This window comes from Rhinatrema bivittatum, unplaced genomic scaffold (genome assembly GCF_901001135.1).
Source record: "Rhinatrema bivittatum unplaced genomic scaffold, aRhiBiv1.1, whole genome shotgun sequence".
Classification (NCBI taxonomy): domain Eukaryota; kingdom Metazoa; phylum Chordata; class Amphibia; order Gymnophiona; family Rhinatrematidae; genus Rhinatrema; species Rhinatrema bivittatum.
Window position 1 is genome coordinate 56,908 of NW_021820955.1, and position 13,522 is coordinate 70,429.

The window sequence follows — 13,522 nt, forward strand, 5'->3', positions numbered from 1 at the left end:
CCCTTTATGGAGGGAGGTTCCTCATATTTTGGCATTTTTGCAGAAGGATTTGGCCAAGGAACTGGCTTACAATTTGCTTCGAGTCAGATACCAGTCTTTGGGGTTAGATTCAGGGAAGGCTCCTGGCTTCACATCTGGATGTCAATTGTTTTTTGAAGGGGGCAAAGCATTTGTATCATCTGGTCCATAGGATGTGTCCAGATTGGAACCTTAATTTAGTTCTGCAGGTGCTGTGTGGTTCTCCCTTTGAGCCTTTGCGTCAAGCTTCTTTGAAGGATCTTACATTAAAGACAGTCTTCTTGGTTGCGATTTGTTCGACTAGATGGATTTTGGAGCTGTAGGCTTTGTCATGTAGGATCCTTTTCTGCGGATTACAGACAAAGGGTTCTTATTGCATACAGTCCCTTCCTTTTTGCTGAAAGTCATTTCCTCCTTTCATCTTAATCAAACTGTGGAGCTTCCCACTTTTTGACATTTGACAGCGGAGATACCAAATGCGAAAGAACTTCATTTATTGGATGATCTGATCGCTAAAACCTGTGAGTGATCTTAAGATCACTCACAGGTTTTAGCGATCAGATCATCTCTTTGTCTTGTTTAGTGGAGCAAAGAAGGATGCAAGCGCCTCTCAGTGGTGCATTGGCTAAAGGAGAATATCTGTTGGCGTATATCTGCAAAAGTTGGACTATTCTGGGAGGACTGCATGCACATTCTACTAGGTGCAAGCGGCTTCCTGGGCAGAATGTCAGCTAATTGTTGACCTAGATAATAGCCACTACTATTACTAGCATCAGTAACATGGGATAGACTTAGTTTTTGGGTACTTGCCAAATGCTTATGGCCTGGATTGGCCACTATTGGAAACAGGATGCTAGGCTTGATTGACCCTTGGTCTGACCCAGTATGGCAATTTCTTAGGTAATATCTCTGCAGGAATTTGTCATGCAGCGACATGGTCTTCACTTCATACTTTTACCAAGCATTACCAATTGGATGTTCGGGCACCTGAATAGGCTACATTTGGTGAAGGTGTGTTGTGGACTGGTCTTTCGGAATCCTGCTCAGTGTAGGGGGGCTTGGGTACATCCTACTTATCTGGACCAATCTGGGGTATGTACAGGAATGGAAAATTGGTTCTTACCTGCTAATTTTTGTTCTGGAATACCACAGATCAGTCCAGAGGCCCATCTCCTTTAATTTCGAAAGACCTGCGTAGTGCAACAGAGTTCTAGTTTAAGGTTTTCAAGTTCCTTTGTCAGGGATGAGGGCTCAAACTTGGGAGTTCCAACCTTTTGTTTCCCTGCTTGCCTTGGAAGGGGAGTTAGGTTAACGTTGGCGGGGGTTCATCTTGGCTTGGATACTGGTCAATATTGAAGGACTGCAGGTGGCACTCTTGGTTATATAGCAGTGTCCGAAAAGCTTTTCTCTGCCTCCATCTGCTGGTTGGGATGCAAAACCCACTCGTATGGACTGATCTGTGGTATTCTGGGAGCAAAAATTAACAGGTAAGGACCAATTTTCCTTTCTTTTAGGGTAACCCCCATATACAATCTATTTTTGAAATAACAAGAGATTAGGTACAGAGAAGGGCGACCAAACTGATAAAGGGAATGGAACAGCTCCCCTATGAGGAAAGACGAAAGAGGTTAGGACTTTTCAGCTTGGAGAAGAGACGACTGAGGGGGGATATGATAGAGGTGTTTAAAATCATGAGAGGTCTAGAACGGGTGGATGTGAATCGGTTATTTACTCTTTCGGATAATAGAAAGACTAGGGGGCACTCCATGAAGTTAGCATGGGGCACATTTAAAACTAATCGGAGAAAGTTCTTTTTCACCCAACACACAATTACACTCTGGAATTTATTGCCAGAGGATGTGGTTAGTGCAGTTAGTGTAGCTGTGTTTAAAAAAGCATTGGATAAGTTCTTGGAGGAGAAGTCCATTACCTGCTATTAATTAAGTTGACTTAGAAAATAGCCACTGCTATTACTAGCAACAGTAACATGGAATAGACTTAGTTTTTGGGTACTTGCCTGGTTCTTATGGTCTGGATTGGCCACTGTTGTAAACAGGATGCTGGGCTTGATGGACTCTTGGTCTGACCCAGTATGGCATGTTCTTATGTTCTTAACCATTTGTAGGTCGTTGACAGAGAGAAAATTGTAAATGTGTCTAATCTGATGGAAAGCAAAATAACAGCCTTGAACAACAGAGGAAATGTAATTCCAGCTTTAAGTAGCAGTTTACTCAAACATCCAATAAATGTACATCATTTGTGATCAGAAGATTGGTCTCGCACAGCTTAACCATAGCAGGAGGCACTAATGCCTAGTCTGACTCTGTGGAACTGATGATCACTCGAGGTGAATGTGGATAGTACCTGCCCTGGGAGAGAAAACTCTGGGATAATTCCCTCTCACCCGCAGCCTGGAATAGAGGGGCCTGGGATAGCACCTCTTCTACACAACATCATGCCAGCATGGGGCAGAAGGGACTTAGATAGCACCTTCCCCAGCAAGGAACAGAGAGGACTCAGGGATAGCATGCTACTGAGCATAGGGAGGGGAGGAATTCAGGACTAGCACTCTTGCATCCCAGCATGGAACGGAGAGGACTCGGGGATAGCATGCTACTGAGCTTAGGGAGGGGAGGAATTCAGGAATAGCACTCTTGCATCCCAGCATGGAACGGAGAGGATTCCTGAGATAGCATCCCCCCCGCCAACATGGGACAGAAAAGATTCTGCTTTCCAGATGGTGTATAAGCAGTTATTGAATGTGTTTTTTTGTTTTTTCGTTCTGTAGCAGTCAGCCTCTTCCCGACAATCTCGCATACTAGTTTGCTCGGCCACCACGGGAGGTTCTCTAACCAGAGGGGCTCCGGCAGACGGTGAGAACCCTATTCTTCACTAATGTCTTTTGCGGGTTACAGCCATGAGCTGTGTGTGAATGTGTGCGTGTGCCTCTGTGTGCACGTGCACATCTTTGCATATGAAGGGACAGTGTAATAAGGGGATGTGCCTAGGTGCGAGTGTGGACATTGTAATGTTAGGGGGGCAGTCTGCTGAGGGACAGTCAGTGTTTAAGAGGGGTTTGGGGAGAGGGTTTGAGATTAAATGGGGGTTATATTTGTAGCGAGTTGGGGGGAAGTGGTCCCAGATTAGGTGCGAATGGGGATGGGCATGGGAGTCTGGATTTAAGGGTGTGAGAGTGGTGGGCAGGACTTTTGGAGCACAGTTCATTGCTTGATGGTTAACATAGAAAGAGAAGGCAGTCTGGGGCTGAGTGATGGGGAAGTTCAGGATTTATGTGGTGAGCAACGATTAGGATGCTCAGTGTTAGGGGCTGAGTGAAGGGTTGATCAGGGCTTATGAGATGAACAGAGTGGAAGAATTTAAGGATTTGAAGGTTAAGCAAAGTTGTCGGGGATTAAAGAGGTATGAGTGAATGGGGTTTGTGTCACTAAGGCTGTTCTGGTTGCAGTGATGACTCTCAAAGGGGAACGGACTATGACTCCAAAAAGCGGAAGCAGAAGGTAGTGGGACAGCAGGGGGCTGTGAAGAAACCTCGCCATGAACGCCCGCTCTACAAAGTGTCCATCGCACGTCATGCCCTGACCAGGTGTGAGCGCCGCTTGAATCTTGGGAAGGGAGATGAAGGACAAGGCTCTGAAAAGGGAAAACTGGTCTTTGCTTATTTATCCCTTGCTCTCCAACAGCACAGCCCCCTCCACATGCCCCATATCATTACTCTGCCCCTCTCCAAGCGACGACCCTGTCCTGTTCCTCATTTCTGAGCCATTACTCTGTTCCCTGTCCTCCAGCGACTCCACTGTCCTGGGGTCACGGTCTCTCCTCCTCCAGTGGCTCCCCCATTGTCCTGTCCTGATATTCCATTTCTGCACACTTAAAGCTTATTTCTTTTAAGTTGCAATTTTTAAATGAGGTTAACCGTACACGCAGTGTAAGCCACCAAAATTATGTAGATGTCAGTTCAATTTACGTGTGATCTCATTTTTGGCTACCTGGAGGGGGTCTAGAAATCATGATAGACTTGGAGAGGGAAGCAGACAGCCCAGTAACAGGCACTTCCAGAATGTGAGTGACAGATATGAGAGTAACTTAATATCCTCGAGCCAAGATAGAAAAGGGCTAACAGGTGTGAATGAGTGCGCAGGGGGCACCTATAAAGTATGACCTTCTCCATAATTCATGAATGATGACCCCAGAGTAAGGAATAACAAATCTGGGGGGGGAGAGGGGATGCGTTTACAATGATTCCTGCCCATTTCTTACAGTCACACTTTCTCTCTTGCTGGTTCCAGCTCATACTGTGACCCCATTGAAATTCTGAGACGTTATCGCAACATCCAGATTCCGAAAGATTTCTTTGATGTGCGACTCTGTTATTTGGATACGTTCCCACTATCCCAGCCGTTGACCCTCAAGTATCCCTGCCGCATCCAGATAAGTGAGGCTGAAGAGGCAGGGCCTGAGGCTGGGGATGCAGGAGTAGCAGAACTGAGTCCCCAAGATGCTGACCCTGCCTTTAGTGCAAAGGTGAGAAAATTCATAACTGCGTGCTTGCTTACTGTCTGTAGGATAGATCTGCTTGCATGGTCTCTTTTTCTGTTGGATGCATCTTTAGGAATGCTCATGGTGCACTTCATTTTCTCTGCTCTGTGTACCTTCATGCTTGCCCTTTGATGCACTGACTTTCTTTCTGTTAGATATGTCTGCAGAATGGTCTCTTGTTAGGTGTATCTGCATGCTTGCTCTTTGCTCCATTCGCACTTCATCTGCTCTGTGTGTGTGCTCACTCTTTATTGCAGTCTGTTTGCAGGATGTGTCTATACTCTTTCTGCATTTACATGCTTTGCTGGAAATTTCTGCAGGCATGCTCTCGTGCTTTCTGTTGTGTGTCTGTGTTCTGATTCTTTTCTGCACTCACGCTTCTCTGCGGGCTGTGCCTGCACCTGTGTTGCTCTCTGTTGGATGTGTACACATCTGTGTTCTCTCTCCATTGGGTGTATCTGCTCTTATGCATTCATCTGGGTGTCTGCATGCTCACTTTTTGTTGTGCTTGTGCTTTTTCTGCTCACCCTAATGCACTCTTACTTTCTGTGCTTGTGCTCTCTCTTCTGGGTGTATCTGTGCTATGAATATAGCACTGTCTCTCTTTGCTGTGTGCATCTGCAATCTGTGTATGTATTATTGTGTTTCCTGTTCATACCCCAGATCAGTCCAGACTCCTGTGTTTTGTCTCCCTGCTAGCAGATAGAGACAGAGATGAAAAGCTTTACTGACACTGCTACTTAACCTACTGTGCCACCTGCAGTCCCTCAGTATTTCTCTGTCTCCAGAAGATGGTAGAGGTGTAAAACCTGCAGTCTGGAGTTTAAAATAAAAAAAGGAATGAAGATCTAAATAGGAGTTTCCTCCTAGGAGATTGTTGAGTCCCTGGTGGGGGCCATCCGCCCTGATTGAGGTGGACGAGCAGGAGGTTAGTGACCCTTGATGTGGCTCGTCCCGGGACACTGAGGGGGTTTTGATTAACTGGTGGTCCAGTTCCCTCGATCTCCCGGAGAACCCTCAGGAACTAGCAGCTGCTCTGCAGCATTCAGCAAAGTACTCTGTTTTGGATTTATCTGTAAAATTTAAAAAAAAAAAGAGAGAGAAATCCTAACAGGCGGCTTGGAAAGGGATTCTCATCCTTGGCGGGCCCTGTGAGTGATCAGCGATCATGCCAGACGCAGGTGAGAGTAATAGTAGCTGGGAGTCTTGGCATTGACAAGACTGCCATGGCAAGCAACTAAGAGGGAGCGCGGGTGTGTCGTATATGGTGCTGGCCTAGGATTGTGGCAAGGACTGCTGTTCATGTGGGAATGTACACGTTCATCATCCGTGTGGGTTTGTGTGCTCGCTGCATTTTGGGGAGAGTGCAGCTTGCACAGTATATGCTCCATTTTCGGCGCCTAATAGTGCTGACTCCGATTTTGTGCATTAAAAACCATCATGGTTGTCAGGAGCTACCGCAGATTCTTTTCCTATGAGCTCAAGAATGGTGTCCATCTTGAGTGCATTTGCAGCAGTACAAGAGGCTCCTGGGCAGACAAGGGATTCCCTCTCCTCTCATCGCTGGCCATGCAGAGTCCTGCAGTGAGGCAGGAAACCTCTGAAGATGAGGAGGCTTGGATGCATGAGGATTCTGGGGATTCTCAGGCCTTTTGACTCAGATTTTGTGGTACTTCTTTACAGAGCCTACCTGGCTAGAATAGGCAGCGGGGGAGCAGTGGCCTTGTATCCAGGGTCAGCAGCAAGGTGGCGCATGACCTGCAAAATGGCCCAAGATGACCAGCCAGAAGGCAATGGCTAACACCTGGAGGGTGCTCGGTGTGGCTGGGCAGGAGGGAGGCCACATAGAGGAGTCTGAGGACTCTGAAAATGTTGGATCAACGGATTAATTGCTGGGGGCAGAGTCCACTCAGGACATTTCAAATCTGGAGTAGGTGCCGGTGGCCGAAGGAGATGTCCTTAAGTGTTTCAACTGTTTCACATCAGGCTTCCTCAGGAGGAGCCAGACCAGGAAGGAGTGGATCCCGGTAAGAGCCTTTTCCTTCCACAAGTCGATAAAGAAGATGGTCTTCAGGGTGTGGGACACTCTGGAGACCAGTCTGAAAGTTGGAAGGGCAATGGCAAAGTGGTACCCATTACTGGAGGAGACACTCAAAATGTTTGATGCTTCTGAAGGTAGATGCCTCAGTCTCAACAATGACCAAAAAACCCCCAAAAAACCATCATTCCAGTGGCAGGGGCTGCCGCACTGAAAGATGGGGCTGGTGGTTTCACCACAAGGGACCAAATGCTGGAAGTTCACCTCAAGAGTTTTTTTTTTTTTTTGAGGTTTCTGTTTTGGGTATCCGGGCAACGCTATGCAGCAGTTTGATGCAGAGAGCTTGTTTGCTCTGGGTTCAGCAGTTACAAGTGAAAGAGATCCCTCCTTCATCCTCCATGAAGAAGGCGAAATGCTTGGAGGCAGCGGTAGCCTATGTGGCGTATACATTGTATGACTTGATTAGGACATCAACCTGAATTATGATGTCAGTGGTTTTGACCAGGCAGCTGCTATAGCTAAGAAACTGGTCTCTGGATTTTTGGTCAAAGTCTCAGTTAGGAGCTCTCCGTTCAAGGACAAGCTATTGTTCAGGGAGGACTGAGAGCAGCTGGTGAAGCATCTGGGAGAGTCCAGCAGGAGGACAAGCTGAGGTCTGTTCACGTTTTACAGACTATTGGAGATATCAACAGAGCAGATGACCTTTGGCAGTACAAAGGCAAAGCTCGGACAGGACCTAGTCCTTTCGAGGTGGTCAGAATTTGACCCAAGATACTCCTGGTCGGGGAACCAGGGAGCTAAGCCTTTGCAAGGAAGCGAGGCTGGTCCAGTCTTCTCTTCCGGCTATCCGGGGGCAATTAGTCCACTTTTATGTGTAGTAGACCAATGGCTACTATTAGAATTTGCTCACTGGGTGCCGGAAGCCTACATTGTCTCCTCTTGTGCTCCCCATGGCAAACAGGTGGTATTTCGCAGTACAGTGAACCATTTGCAGCAGCTAAGGACGATAGTACTGATTTCCCTTGAAGTACAAGGAAAATGGTGTTCCATTTATTTCATGGCCCCGAAAAAGTTGGGAATGTTCTGTCCAATTTTGGATTTAAAAAGGTGACTGCGGCCCTCAGGGGGCCATGGTTTTGTATGGAAATGTGGCGTTCAGTCTTTGTGGCATTTAGCAAGGGGGTGAGTTCCTGGCATCACTAGATCTCACAGAGGCCTATCTACATATCCCATTTTCAGTCGTGTGACCTTCCTTGTGGGTTGGTGACAGCACTGCGTACATTTACAAAGATCTTAGTGGCTGCAACCCTTCAGAAGGGTGGACTGCTGGTATACCCATATCTGGACAACTGGTTCATTTGGGTGAAGATGGCGGACTTCTGTCAGCCGGTAGTACAATGGGTCCTAGAGAGGTTGAGGGCTCTGGGCTGGGTAGGGAGGGAGCCTAGAGAAGAGCCATCTAATGTCATCCCATACCATGCAATTTCTGGGGGGACTCAATTTGATACCAGGATTGGTAAGGTGTTCCTCACGAAGGAGAGGATGGTGAAGCTACAGAGTCAGGTTTGCCACCTGTTGCGACTCAAGGTGCCCAGAGTTTGGAAGTATTTACAGGTCCTGGGTTCTAAGGCATCGACACTAGAACTGGTTTCCTGGGTGTTCGCACATATGAGGCCCTTTCAGAGAACGCTCCTCTCCTGCTGGAACTCATTAGAGGAGGAGTTTCAATTTCCTTTTCCACTCGGGGGAGTCCAGGTAGTGGCTTGGTTGGGTCACTATGGAACGGGGGACAGAATTGGAAATCCCAGATTCCGACACCAGCCTGTTTGATTGGGGTGTGGTATGTCAGGCATAGACAGCGTAAGGCCGATGGTTGATGGAGGAGGCCTCATGGTTTATCAGTTAGTAAAAGATGAGGGTGGTGCGCGTAGTCTTGTTTTCCTTTCTGCTATGGTTACAAGTTTGGGCGGTGTGACTTCTAGCGAATAATTCAATGGCGTATATCATCCGGCAAGGAGGCACTAAAAGTTGGATGGTTTCTCAGGAGGCTCGGCAGTTGGTTCACTGGGCGGAGCAGCACCTGGCAGTTCTAGCAGTGTCTCATATAGCTGGGGTGGACAACATGCAGGTGGATTTTCTCAGCAGGCAAAAGTTGGGAGCCGTTGGAGGAAGGAACGCTTCTCATTTGGGCCAGGTGGGGATTGGCTGCATGGATTTGATGACATCTAAACAAAATGCCAAGGTACCGCGGTTTTATATTCGCAAGCGTGACTATGGAGCAGAATGAATCGATGCTCTGGTACTTCTGTGACATGGGGATTCTTCTTTATGACTTTCCCCTATGGCCAGTGGTGGTAAAAATTGCTACGACGCATAGAGAAACATCCAGGGTGAAGTGATCCTAGTGGCTCCGAAGGGGTCATGTCAGCCAGGGTTTGTGGACCTAGTAAATTTAGCGGTGGTTGGACTGCTAGATCACCTTCCAAGTCTGTTACGTCAGGGTTCAATATTTTCAGATCAGGCGGATCGCTTCTGTCTCACGGCTTGACTTTTGAGAGGAGACACTTGAGATGAAAGGATTATTATGGAGACATCATCGCCACCTTGCTGCAAGCCAGGCTGCCATCCACATCTTTGACCTACATTAGGGTGTGGAAGATTTTTGAGGCTTCGTGTATCGAGCAAGACGTTCAGCTTACTTGGGTTTCAATTTACCATTGCTTGACCTTTCTGCAAATAGGTCTAGTGAAGGGTCTAGCCTATAATTCCCTTTGGGTACAGGTGGCTGCTTTAAGCTGTCTTCAGGGTAAGATTCAGGTAGTGTCCCTGGCCTCCCATCCAGATATGATTCAATTTCTTTGAAAGGACGAAACACTTGTGGCCGCCGGTGCAGAAGGTGTGGAATCTTAATTTGGTTCTGAGGGTGTTGTGTGAGGCTCCGTTCAAGCCATTGTGGAGGATGACTAAAGATTTAAACCTAGATATGTTTTTTTGGGGTTTTTTTTTAGTTGCTTCAGGCGTTGTCTTGTACAGATCCTTTTTCTTCAGTTTACGGAGAATGGGATGTCCTTGTGAACAGTACCCTCGTTTCTGTCGAACGTGGTTTCTGCTTTTCTTCTTAGTCAAACAGTGGAACTTCCAGCCTTTTCCTAATTTGGATGTGAGGTGGGCATTGTTGAGGTGTCCAGAGATCTGTTTATCTCTTTGTGCTTTAGAATGGACTAAGGAATGGGTGCAAAGCATCCAAGGCTACTATTGCTTGCTGGCTGTAGAATGTGATTGACTTGGTGTACATTTGCTGAGGTCGTCCGGTACCGGAGGGTCTAAGGGCTCACTTGACTTGGGCGCAGACGACCTCCATGGGCCGAGTGTTAGCTGGTGTTTTCACCACAGGAAATCTATTGGGCGGCTACTTGGAAGCCTTACAGACTTTTGCCAGACATTAGAGATTGGATATTCGACATCTGGACTCCACCAGTCTTGGAGAGAGTGAATGCGAGCGGGGCTATCACATTCCCACACAACATAGGGTAGCTTGGGTACATTCCAGGAGTCTGGACTGATCTGGGATATAAACAGGAAAGGAAAATTGGTTCTTAGCTGCTAATTTTTGTTCCTAGAATATCAGATCAGTCCAGAACCTCACTCATTCAATAAAGCCTGCTCGAAATGGCAGTATAGTTTGTGATGTTATATGATGTTCTGCTTAGTTGTTTGGACGAATTTTCGATAGAGGCTCTACCTTCCTGTTGCTTGTTGAGTGCAGTTAAGAGTCTCGGTTATTGTTACAAATATTCTTATCATTGCTTATGTACAGGCCAAGCTGAGGAACTGCAGGTGACACACTGGGTTAAGCGGCAGTGACAGTAAAGCTTTTCTTCTCTGTCTTCATCTGCTGGCAGAGAGGCAAAACCCAAGAGTCTGGACTGTTCTGTGATATTCCAGGAACAAAAATTAGCAGGTAAGAACCAATTTTTCTTTCTGTATGCATGTATATGAGATTACACATGTATTGCCATGTTTGTTTATGCACATATATTGCCCCTTAAATGCATGCATTGCCATGTATGTATGTTTGTATGAGTCAGTATCTCACTGCATGTATGTACATGTGTGAATTACCATGTATATGGCTTCTCTCTGGCTCTCTTTTTAGGTCTTGTTAGTCTCCGCTCCAGGTTTGGAAGAATTTTATCGAAATTGTTTGTTGTACATTGAGGATCCTGATGGTTGGAATGAGAACTTGGAGCATCCAAGCAAGCAGATCAAGGTGTGACCCTGCATGTTCCCTGGGGTGGGGGGAGAGGGGGCTGGATTCAGTGTTTCAGAATTCTGTGGGGGTTAGGGGAAGGACAAGTGGGAGGAACTCTGAGGCAATTGTGAAGGCAGAGATTCTGCGATGCTAGTGTTTGCGGGCATTGGGTAAGAGCTGTTTATGGGGAATGCCAATGCGCATGTTTCAGGATCCTTTGTGTAGGGACACTGGACTGTGAGGGGGCATAAGGATTAGACAGAGCCAGTCCCAGAGGATCCTGTGGGAGATGGAGTGGGCATTTTAGGGCCATATCATGTAGATACTATGGAGGGGGATTTTGCAGAGCCAGTGTCTTGATGGCACTTGGGTAGAGGTGGGGCTTATCAGGACTCAGCAGAGTATCTTATTGGATTAGGGGAGGCCCTTCAGGGCCAGTGTCTAGAGATACTGTTAGGGAGGAGGGAGCTCTGCAGCGAGAGTGCTCTGGTTATCTGTGATTTTTGGGAGATGGAGCTTCCATGAGGAAAGGTAGGTATGTTGGAGATATAGGAAAGCTAGGGATGTCATGGATATGTGAACATGCTAAACCTTTACTCAACACCGTGCCCCATGTACTGTAGCCAGTAATGTTTCCATGTGTGTATGTATCTTGGCTCCCTGACTCATAGTGTTGCTGGAATCTTGGAGGCTCTTTCTGTGCACCTTGTGAGCATTTGTGAATTGGATGTTGCACTGTCTCCTGGCCCGTGTTTCATTTGTCTCTTAGCTGTTTGAGATGTTTTATGCCTGTATGTTGATTTTCCTTATTTAGTTCTTGCTAGGAAGGAAAGGGGAAGAAGCTGTAGCCATTGGGGGGGAATGGTCCTCTTCCCTGGATGGAGCAGACCCTGAGCGGGATCCCCTGGTGTTGATCCGAACAGCCATACGTTGCACTAAGGCCCTGACCGGAATAGATTTGAGTCGCTGCACTAACTGGTGAGTGCAATCCTCGGCCATCATCTTAAATTTAAACTAGACTTGGGGAAGGCAGAAACTTTATCTATATAAACATATAAGGTAGAGAGGATTAGCTGTGGGGAGGGATGAAAATGCCATGTAATAGCAGTATAAGGGAGGCAGCAGGGAAGGATGGAGAAGAGAGAGCCAATAAGACAGCAACAAGAAAGAAGAAGAGCAGCAGCAGAAGAAGAGAGAAGGCATTGAGTATCTTGGAGAGTCTTCAGGGCAAATGCTTGAAGTTTTGTCAACAGAATTACAGACCTAGAGGAACTGTGGCAGAGGGTGGATCTGGGAGACACTGCAATCACTGAGTCTTGATGTAGTGGGAAATAGATTGTGGTAGTGACCAGTGCAAGATGTGATCTCTTCAGAGTAGAATAGAGAAAAAAGGGGAGGAGTAGGACCCAATACACTGGGGACACAGTGGAAGCTAGTGAATGAAAGGGTGGGGTAGGTTATATATAGAAAGCTTCATCAGCACGCTAGAAGGTGGCAGTTTCCATAGAAAAAGAAATATTTGATATGAAGGAGGAAGGCTCTGAGCAAATACTTCTTTGCTGATTGTACCTTTACTGGTTAGGTTGTACACCCTTTTTTTCCGGTAAGTTGGTGCATAAAATCTTAAAGATTACTGAGAGGGTTCCAGATGCCTGGAATAGTCTCCCGAGAGAGAGGTGGTAGAAAGCAGCACTGTGACAGAATTCAAAGTGAATGTGCGCCAGACTCAGAGGATGGCAAGAGAAGGGACGTGGGTTAAAAAATATTTATTTGGGGGAAGGAAGGGGTCTAGATCTTGGATTAGGTAGGGGAGCACATCTACCCAAAACGATACAGGATCCAACGTGGGAGAGGCAGTGGGCTATTAACTTCCCAGCAAAAGGTGGCCAGTTAGAGCAGCACAAGCTGCCTCACTGGTCTGATATGGAGTAGTGGGGCATTGCCTAGCCTGGACTCTAGGACAGTTTGGTTATAATGCTCAGCTTGTATCAAAAAGCCTGGAAAGCAACCCCCTGCAGGCAGACACCTTTTTTACAACTGACAGCTGGGGGATCTTAAGGAAGAGGATGATGGGTGAAGATCAAAGTTAGAGCAATGCAGATTAGATGGGTTAAATGGTCTTTGCCGGCATCTGCTATTTTATTTCCTTCCACCCTTCGCTCAGTGACTGCTGCTTTCCCACTCCTACCCCTATTGCTTTCCTTCCTCCTTCTGCCCTTGCTCCCTCCCTCCCCCTCTCTCTCTTTCTGTCTCCAACCTTTGCATCCCACCCCCTTGCTCAGTGGCCGCTGCTTGCCCAGCCTCTCCCTCAGCAGCCCCTGTTCTTGCATAGGTCACTTTTGCCCTAGGAGTACTGTCCCGGCGGGTCTGTGCATTGCACCAAGCCATCAGCTTTTGGGATAGAGAATGGGTGCAGCCACTTGGATGGAGAACACTTAATGTTCTGTTGAAGATACATATTAGCTGATTTATTTTCCATTTTATTTCCGTTGATTCCAGTCTCTATTTTTGGATTGCCTTTGCCGTCACCATGGTAACTGAACTTTGCTTAAACATAGCCAAATCCTGATAATTAATTTACAGGGGGAGAACAAAACAAGAGGGGTGGTGGCATATATATATATATATATATGTGAAGATGGGATTTTACAAAAGGG

General features: G+C 46.9%; 1 protein-coding gene across 3 annotated transcripts in view; it reads left to right on the forward strand.

Annotated features, from left to right (window-relative positions):
• The window catches only part of LOC115082327 (cell cycle and apoptosis regulator protein 2-like), a 100,567-nt gene that overhangs the window by 39,695 nt on the left and 47,350 nt on the right, over positions 1-13,522 (forward strand). For all 3 annotated transcript variants that reach the window (XM_029586564.1, XM_029586566.1, XM_029586565.1), the window contains exons 7-11: positions 2,807-2,891; positions 3,485-3,622; positions 4,326-4,560; positions 10,770-10,883; positions 11,680-11,843. In XM_029586564.1, the coding sequence (XP_029442424.1) occupies positions 2,807-2,891; positions 3,485-3,622; positions 4,326-4,560; positions 10,770-10,883; positions 11,680-11,843 (736 nt within the window). The remainder of the gene's footprint in view (positions 1-2,806; positions 2,892-3,484; positions 3,623-4,325; positions 4,561-10,769; positions 10,884-11,679; positions 11,844-13,522) is intronic.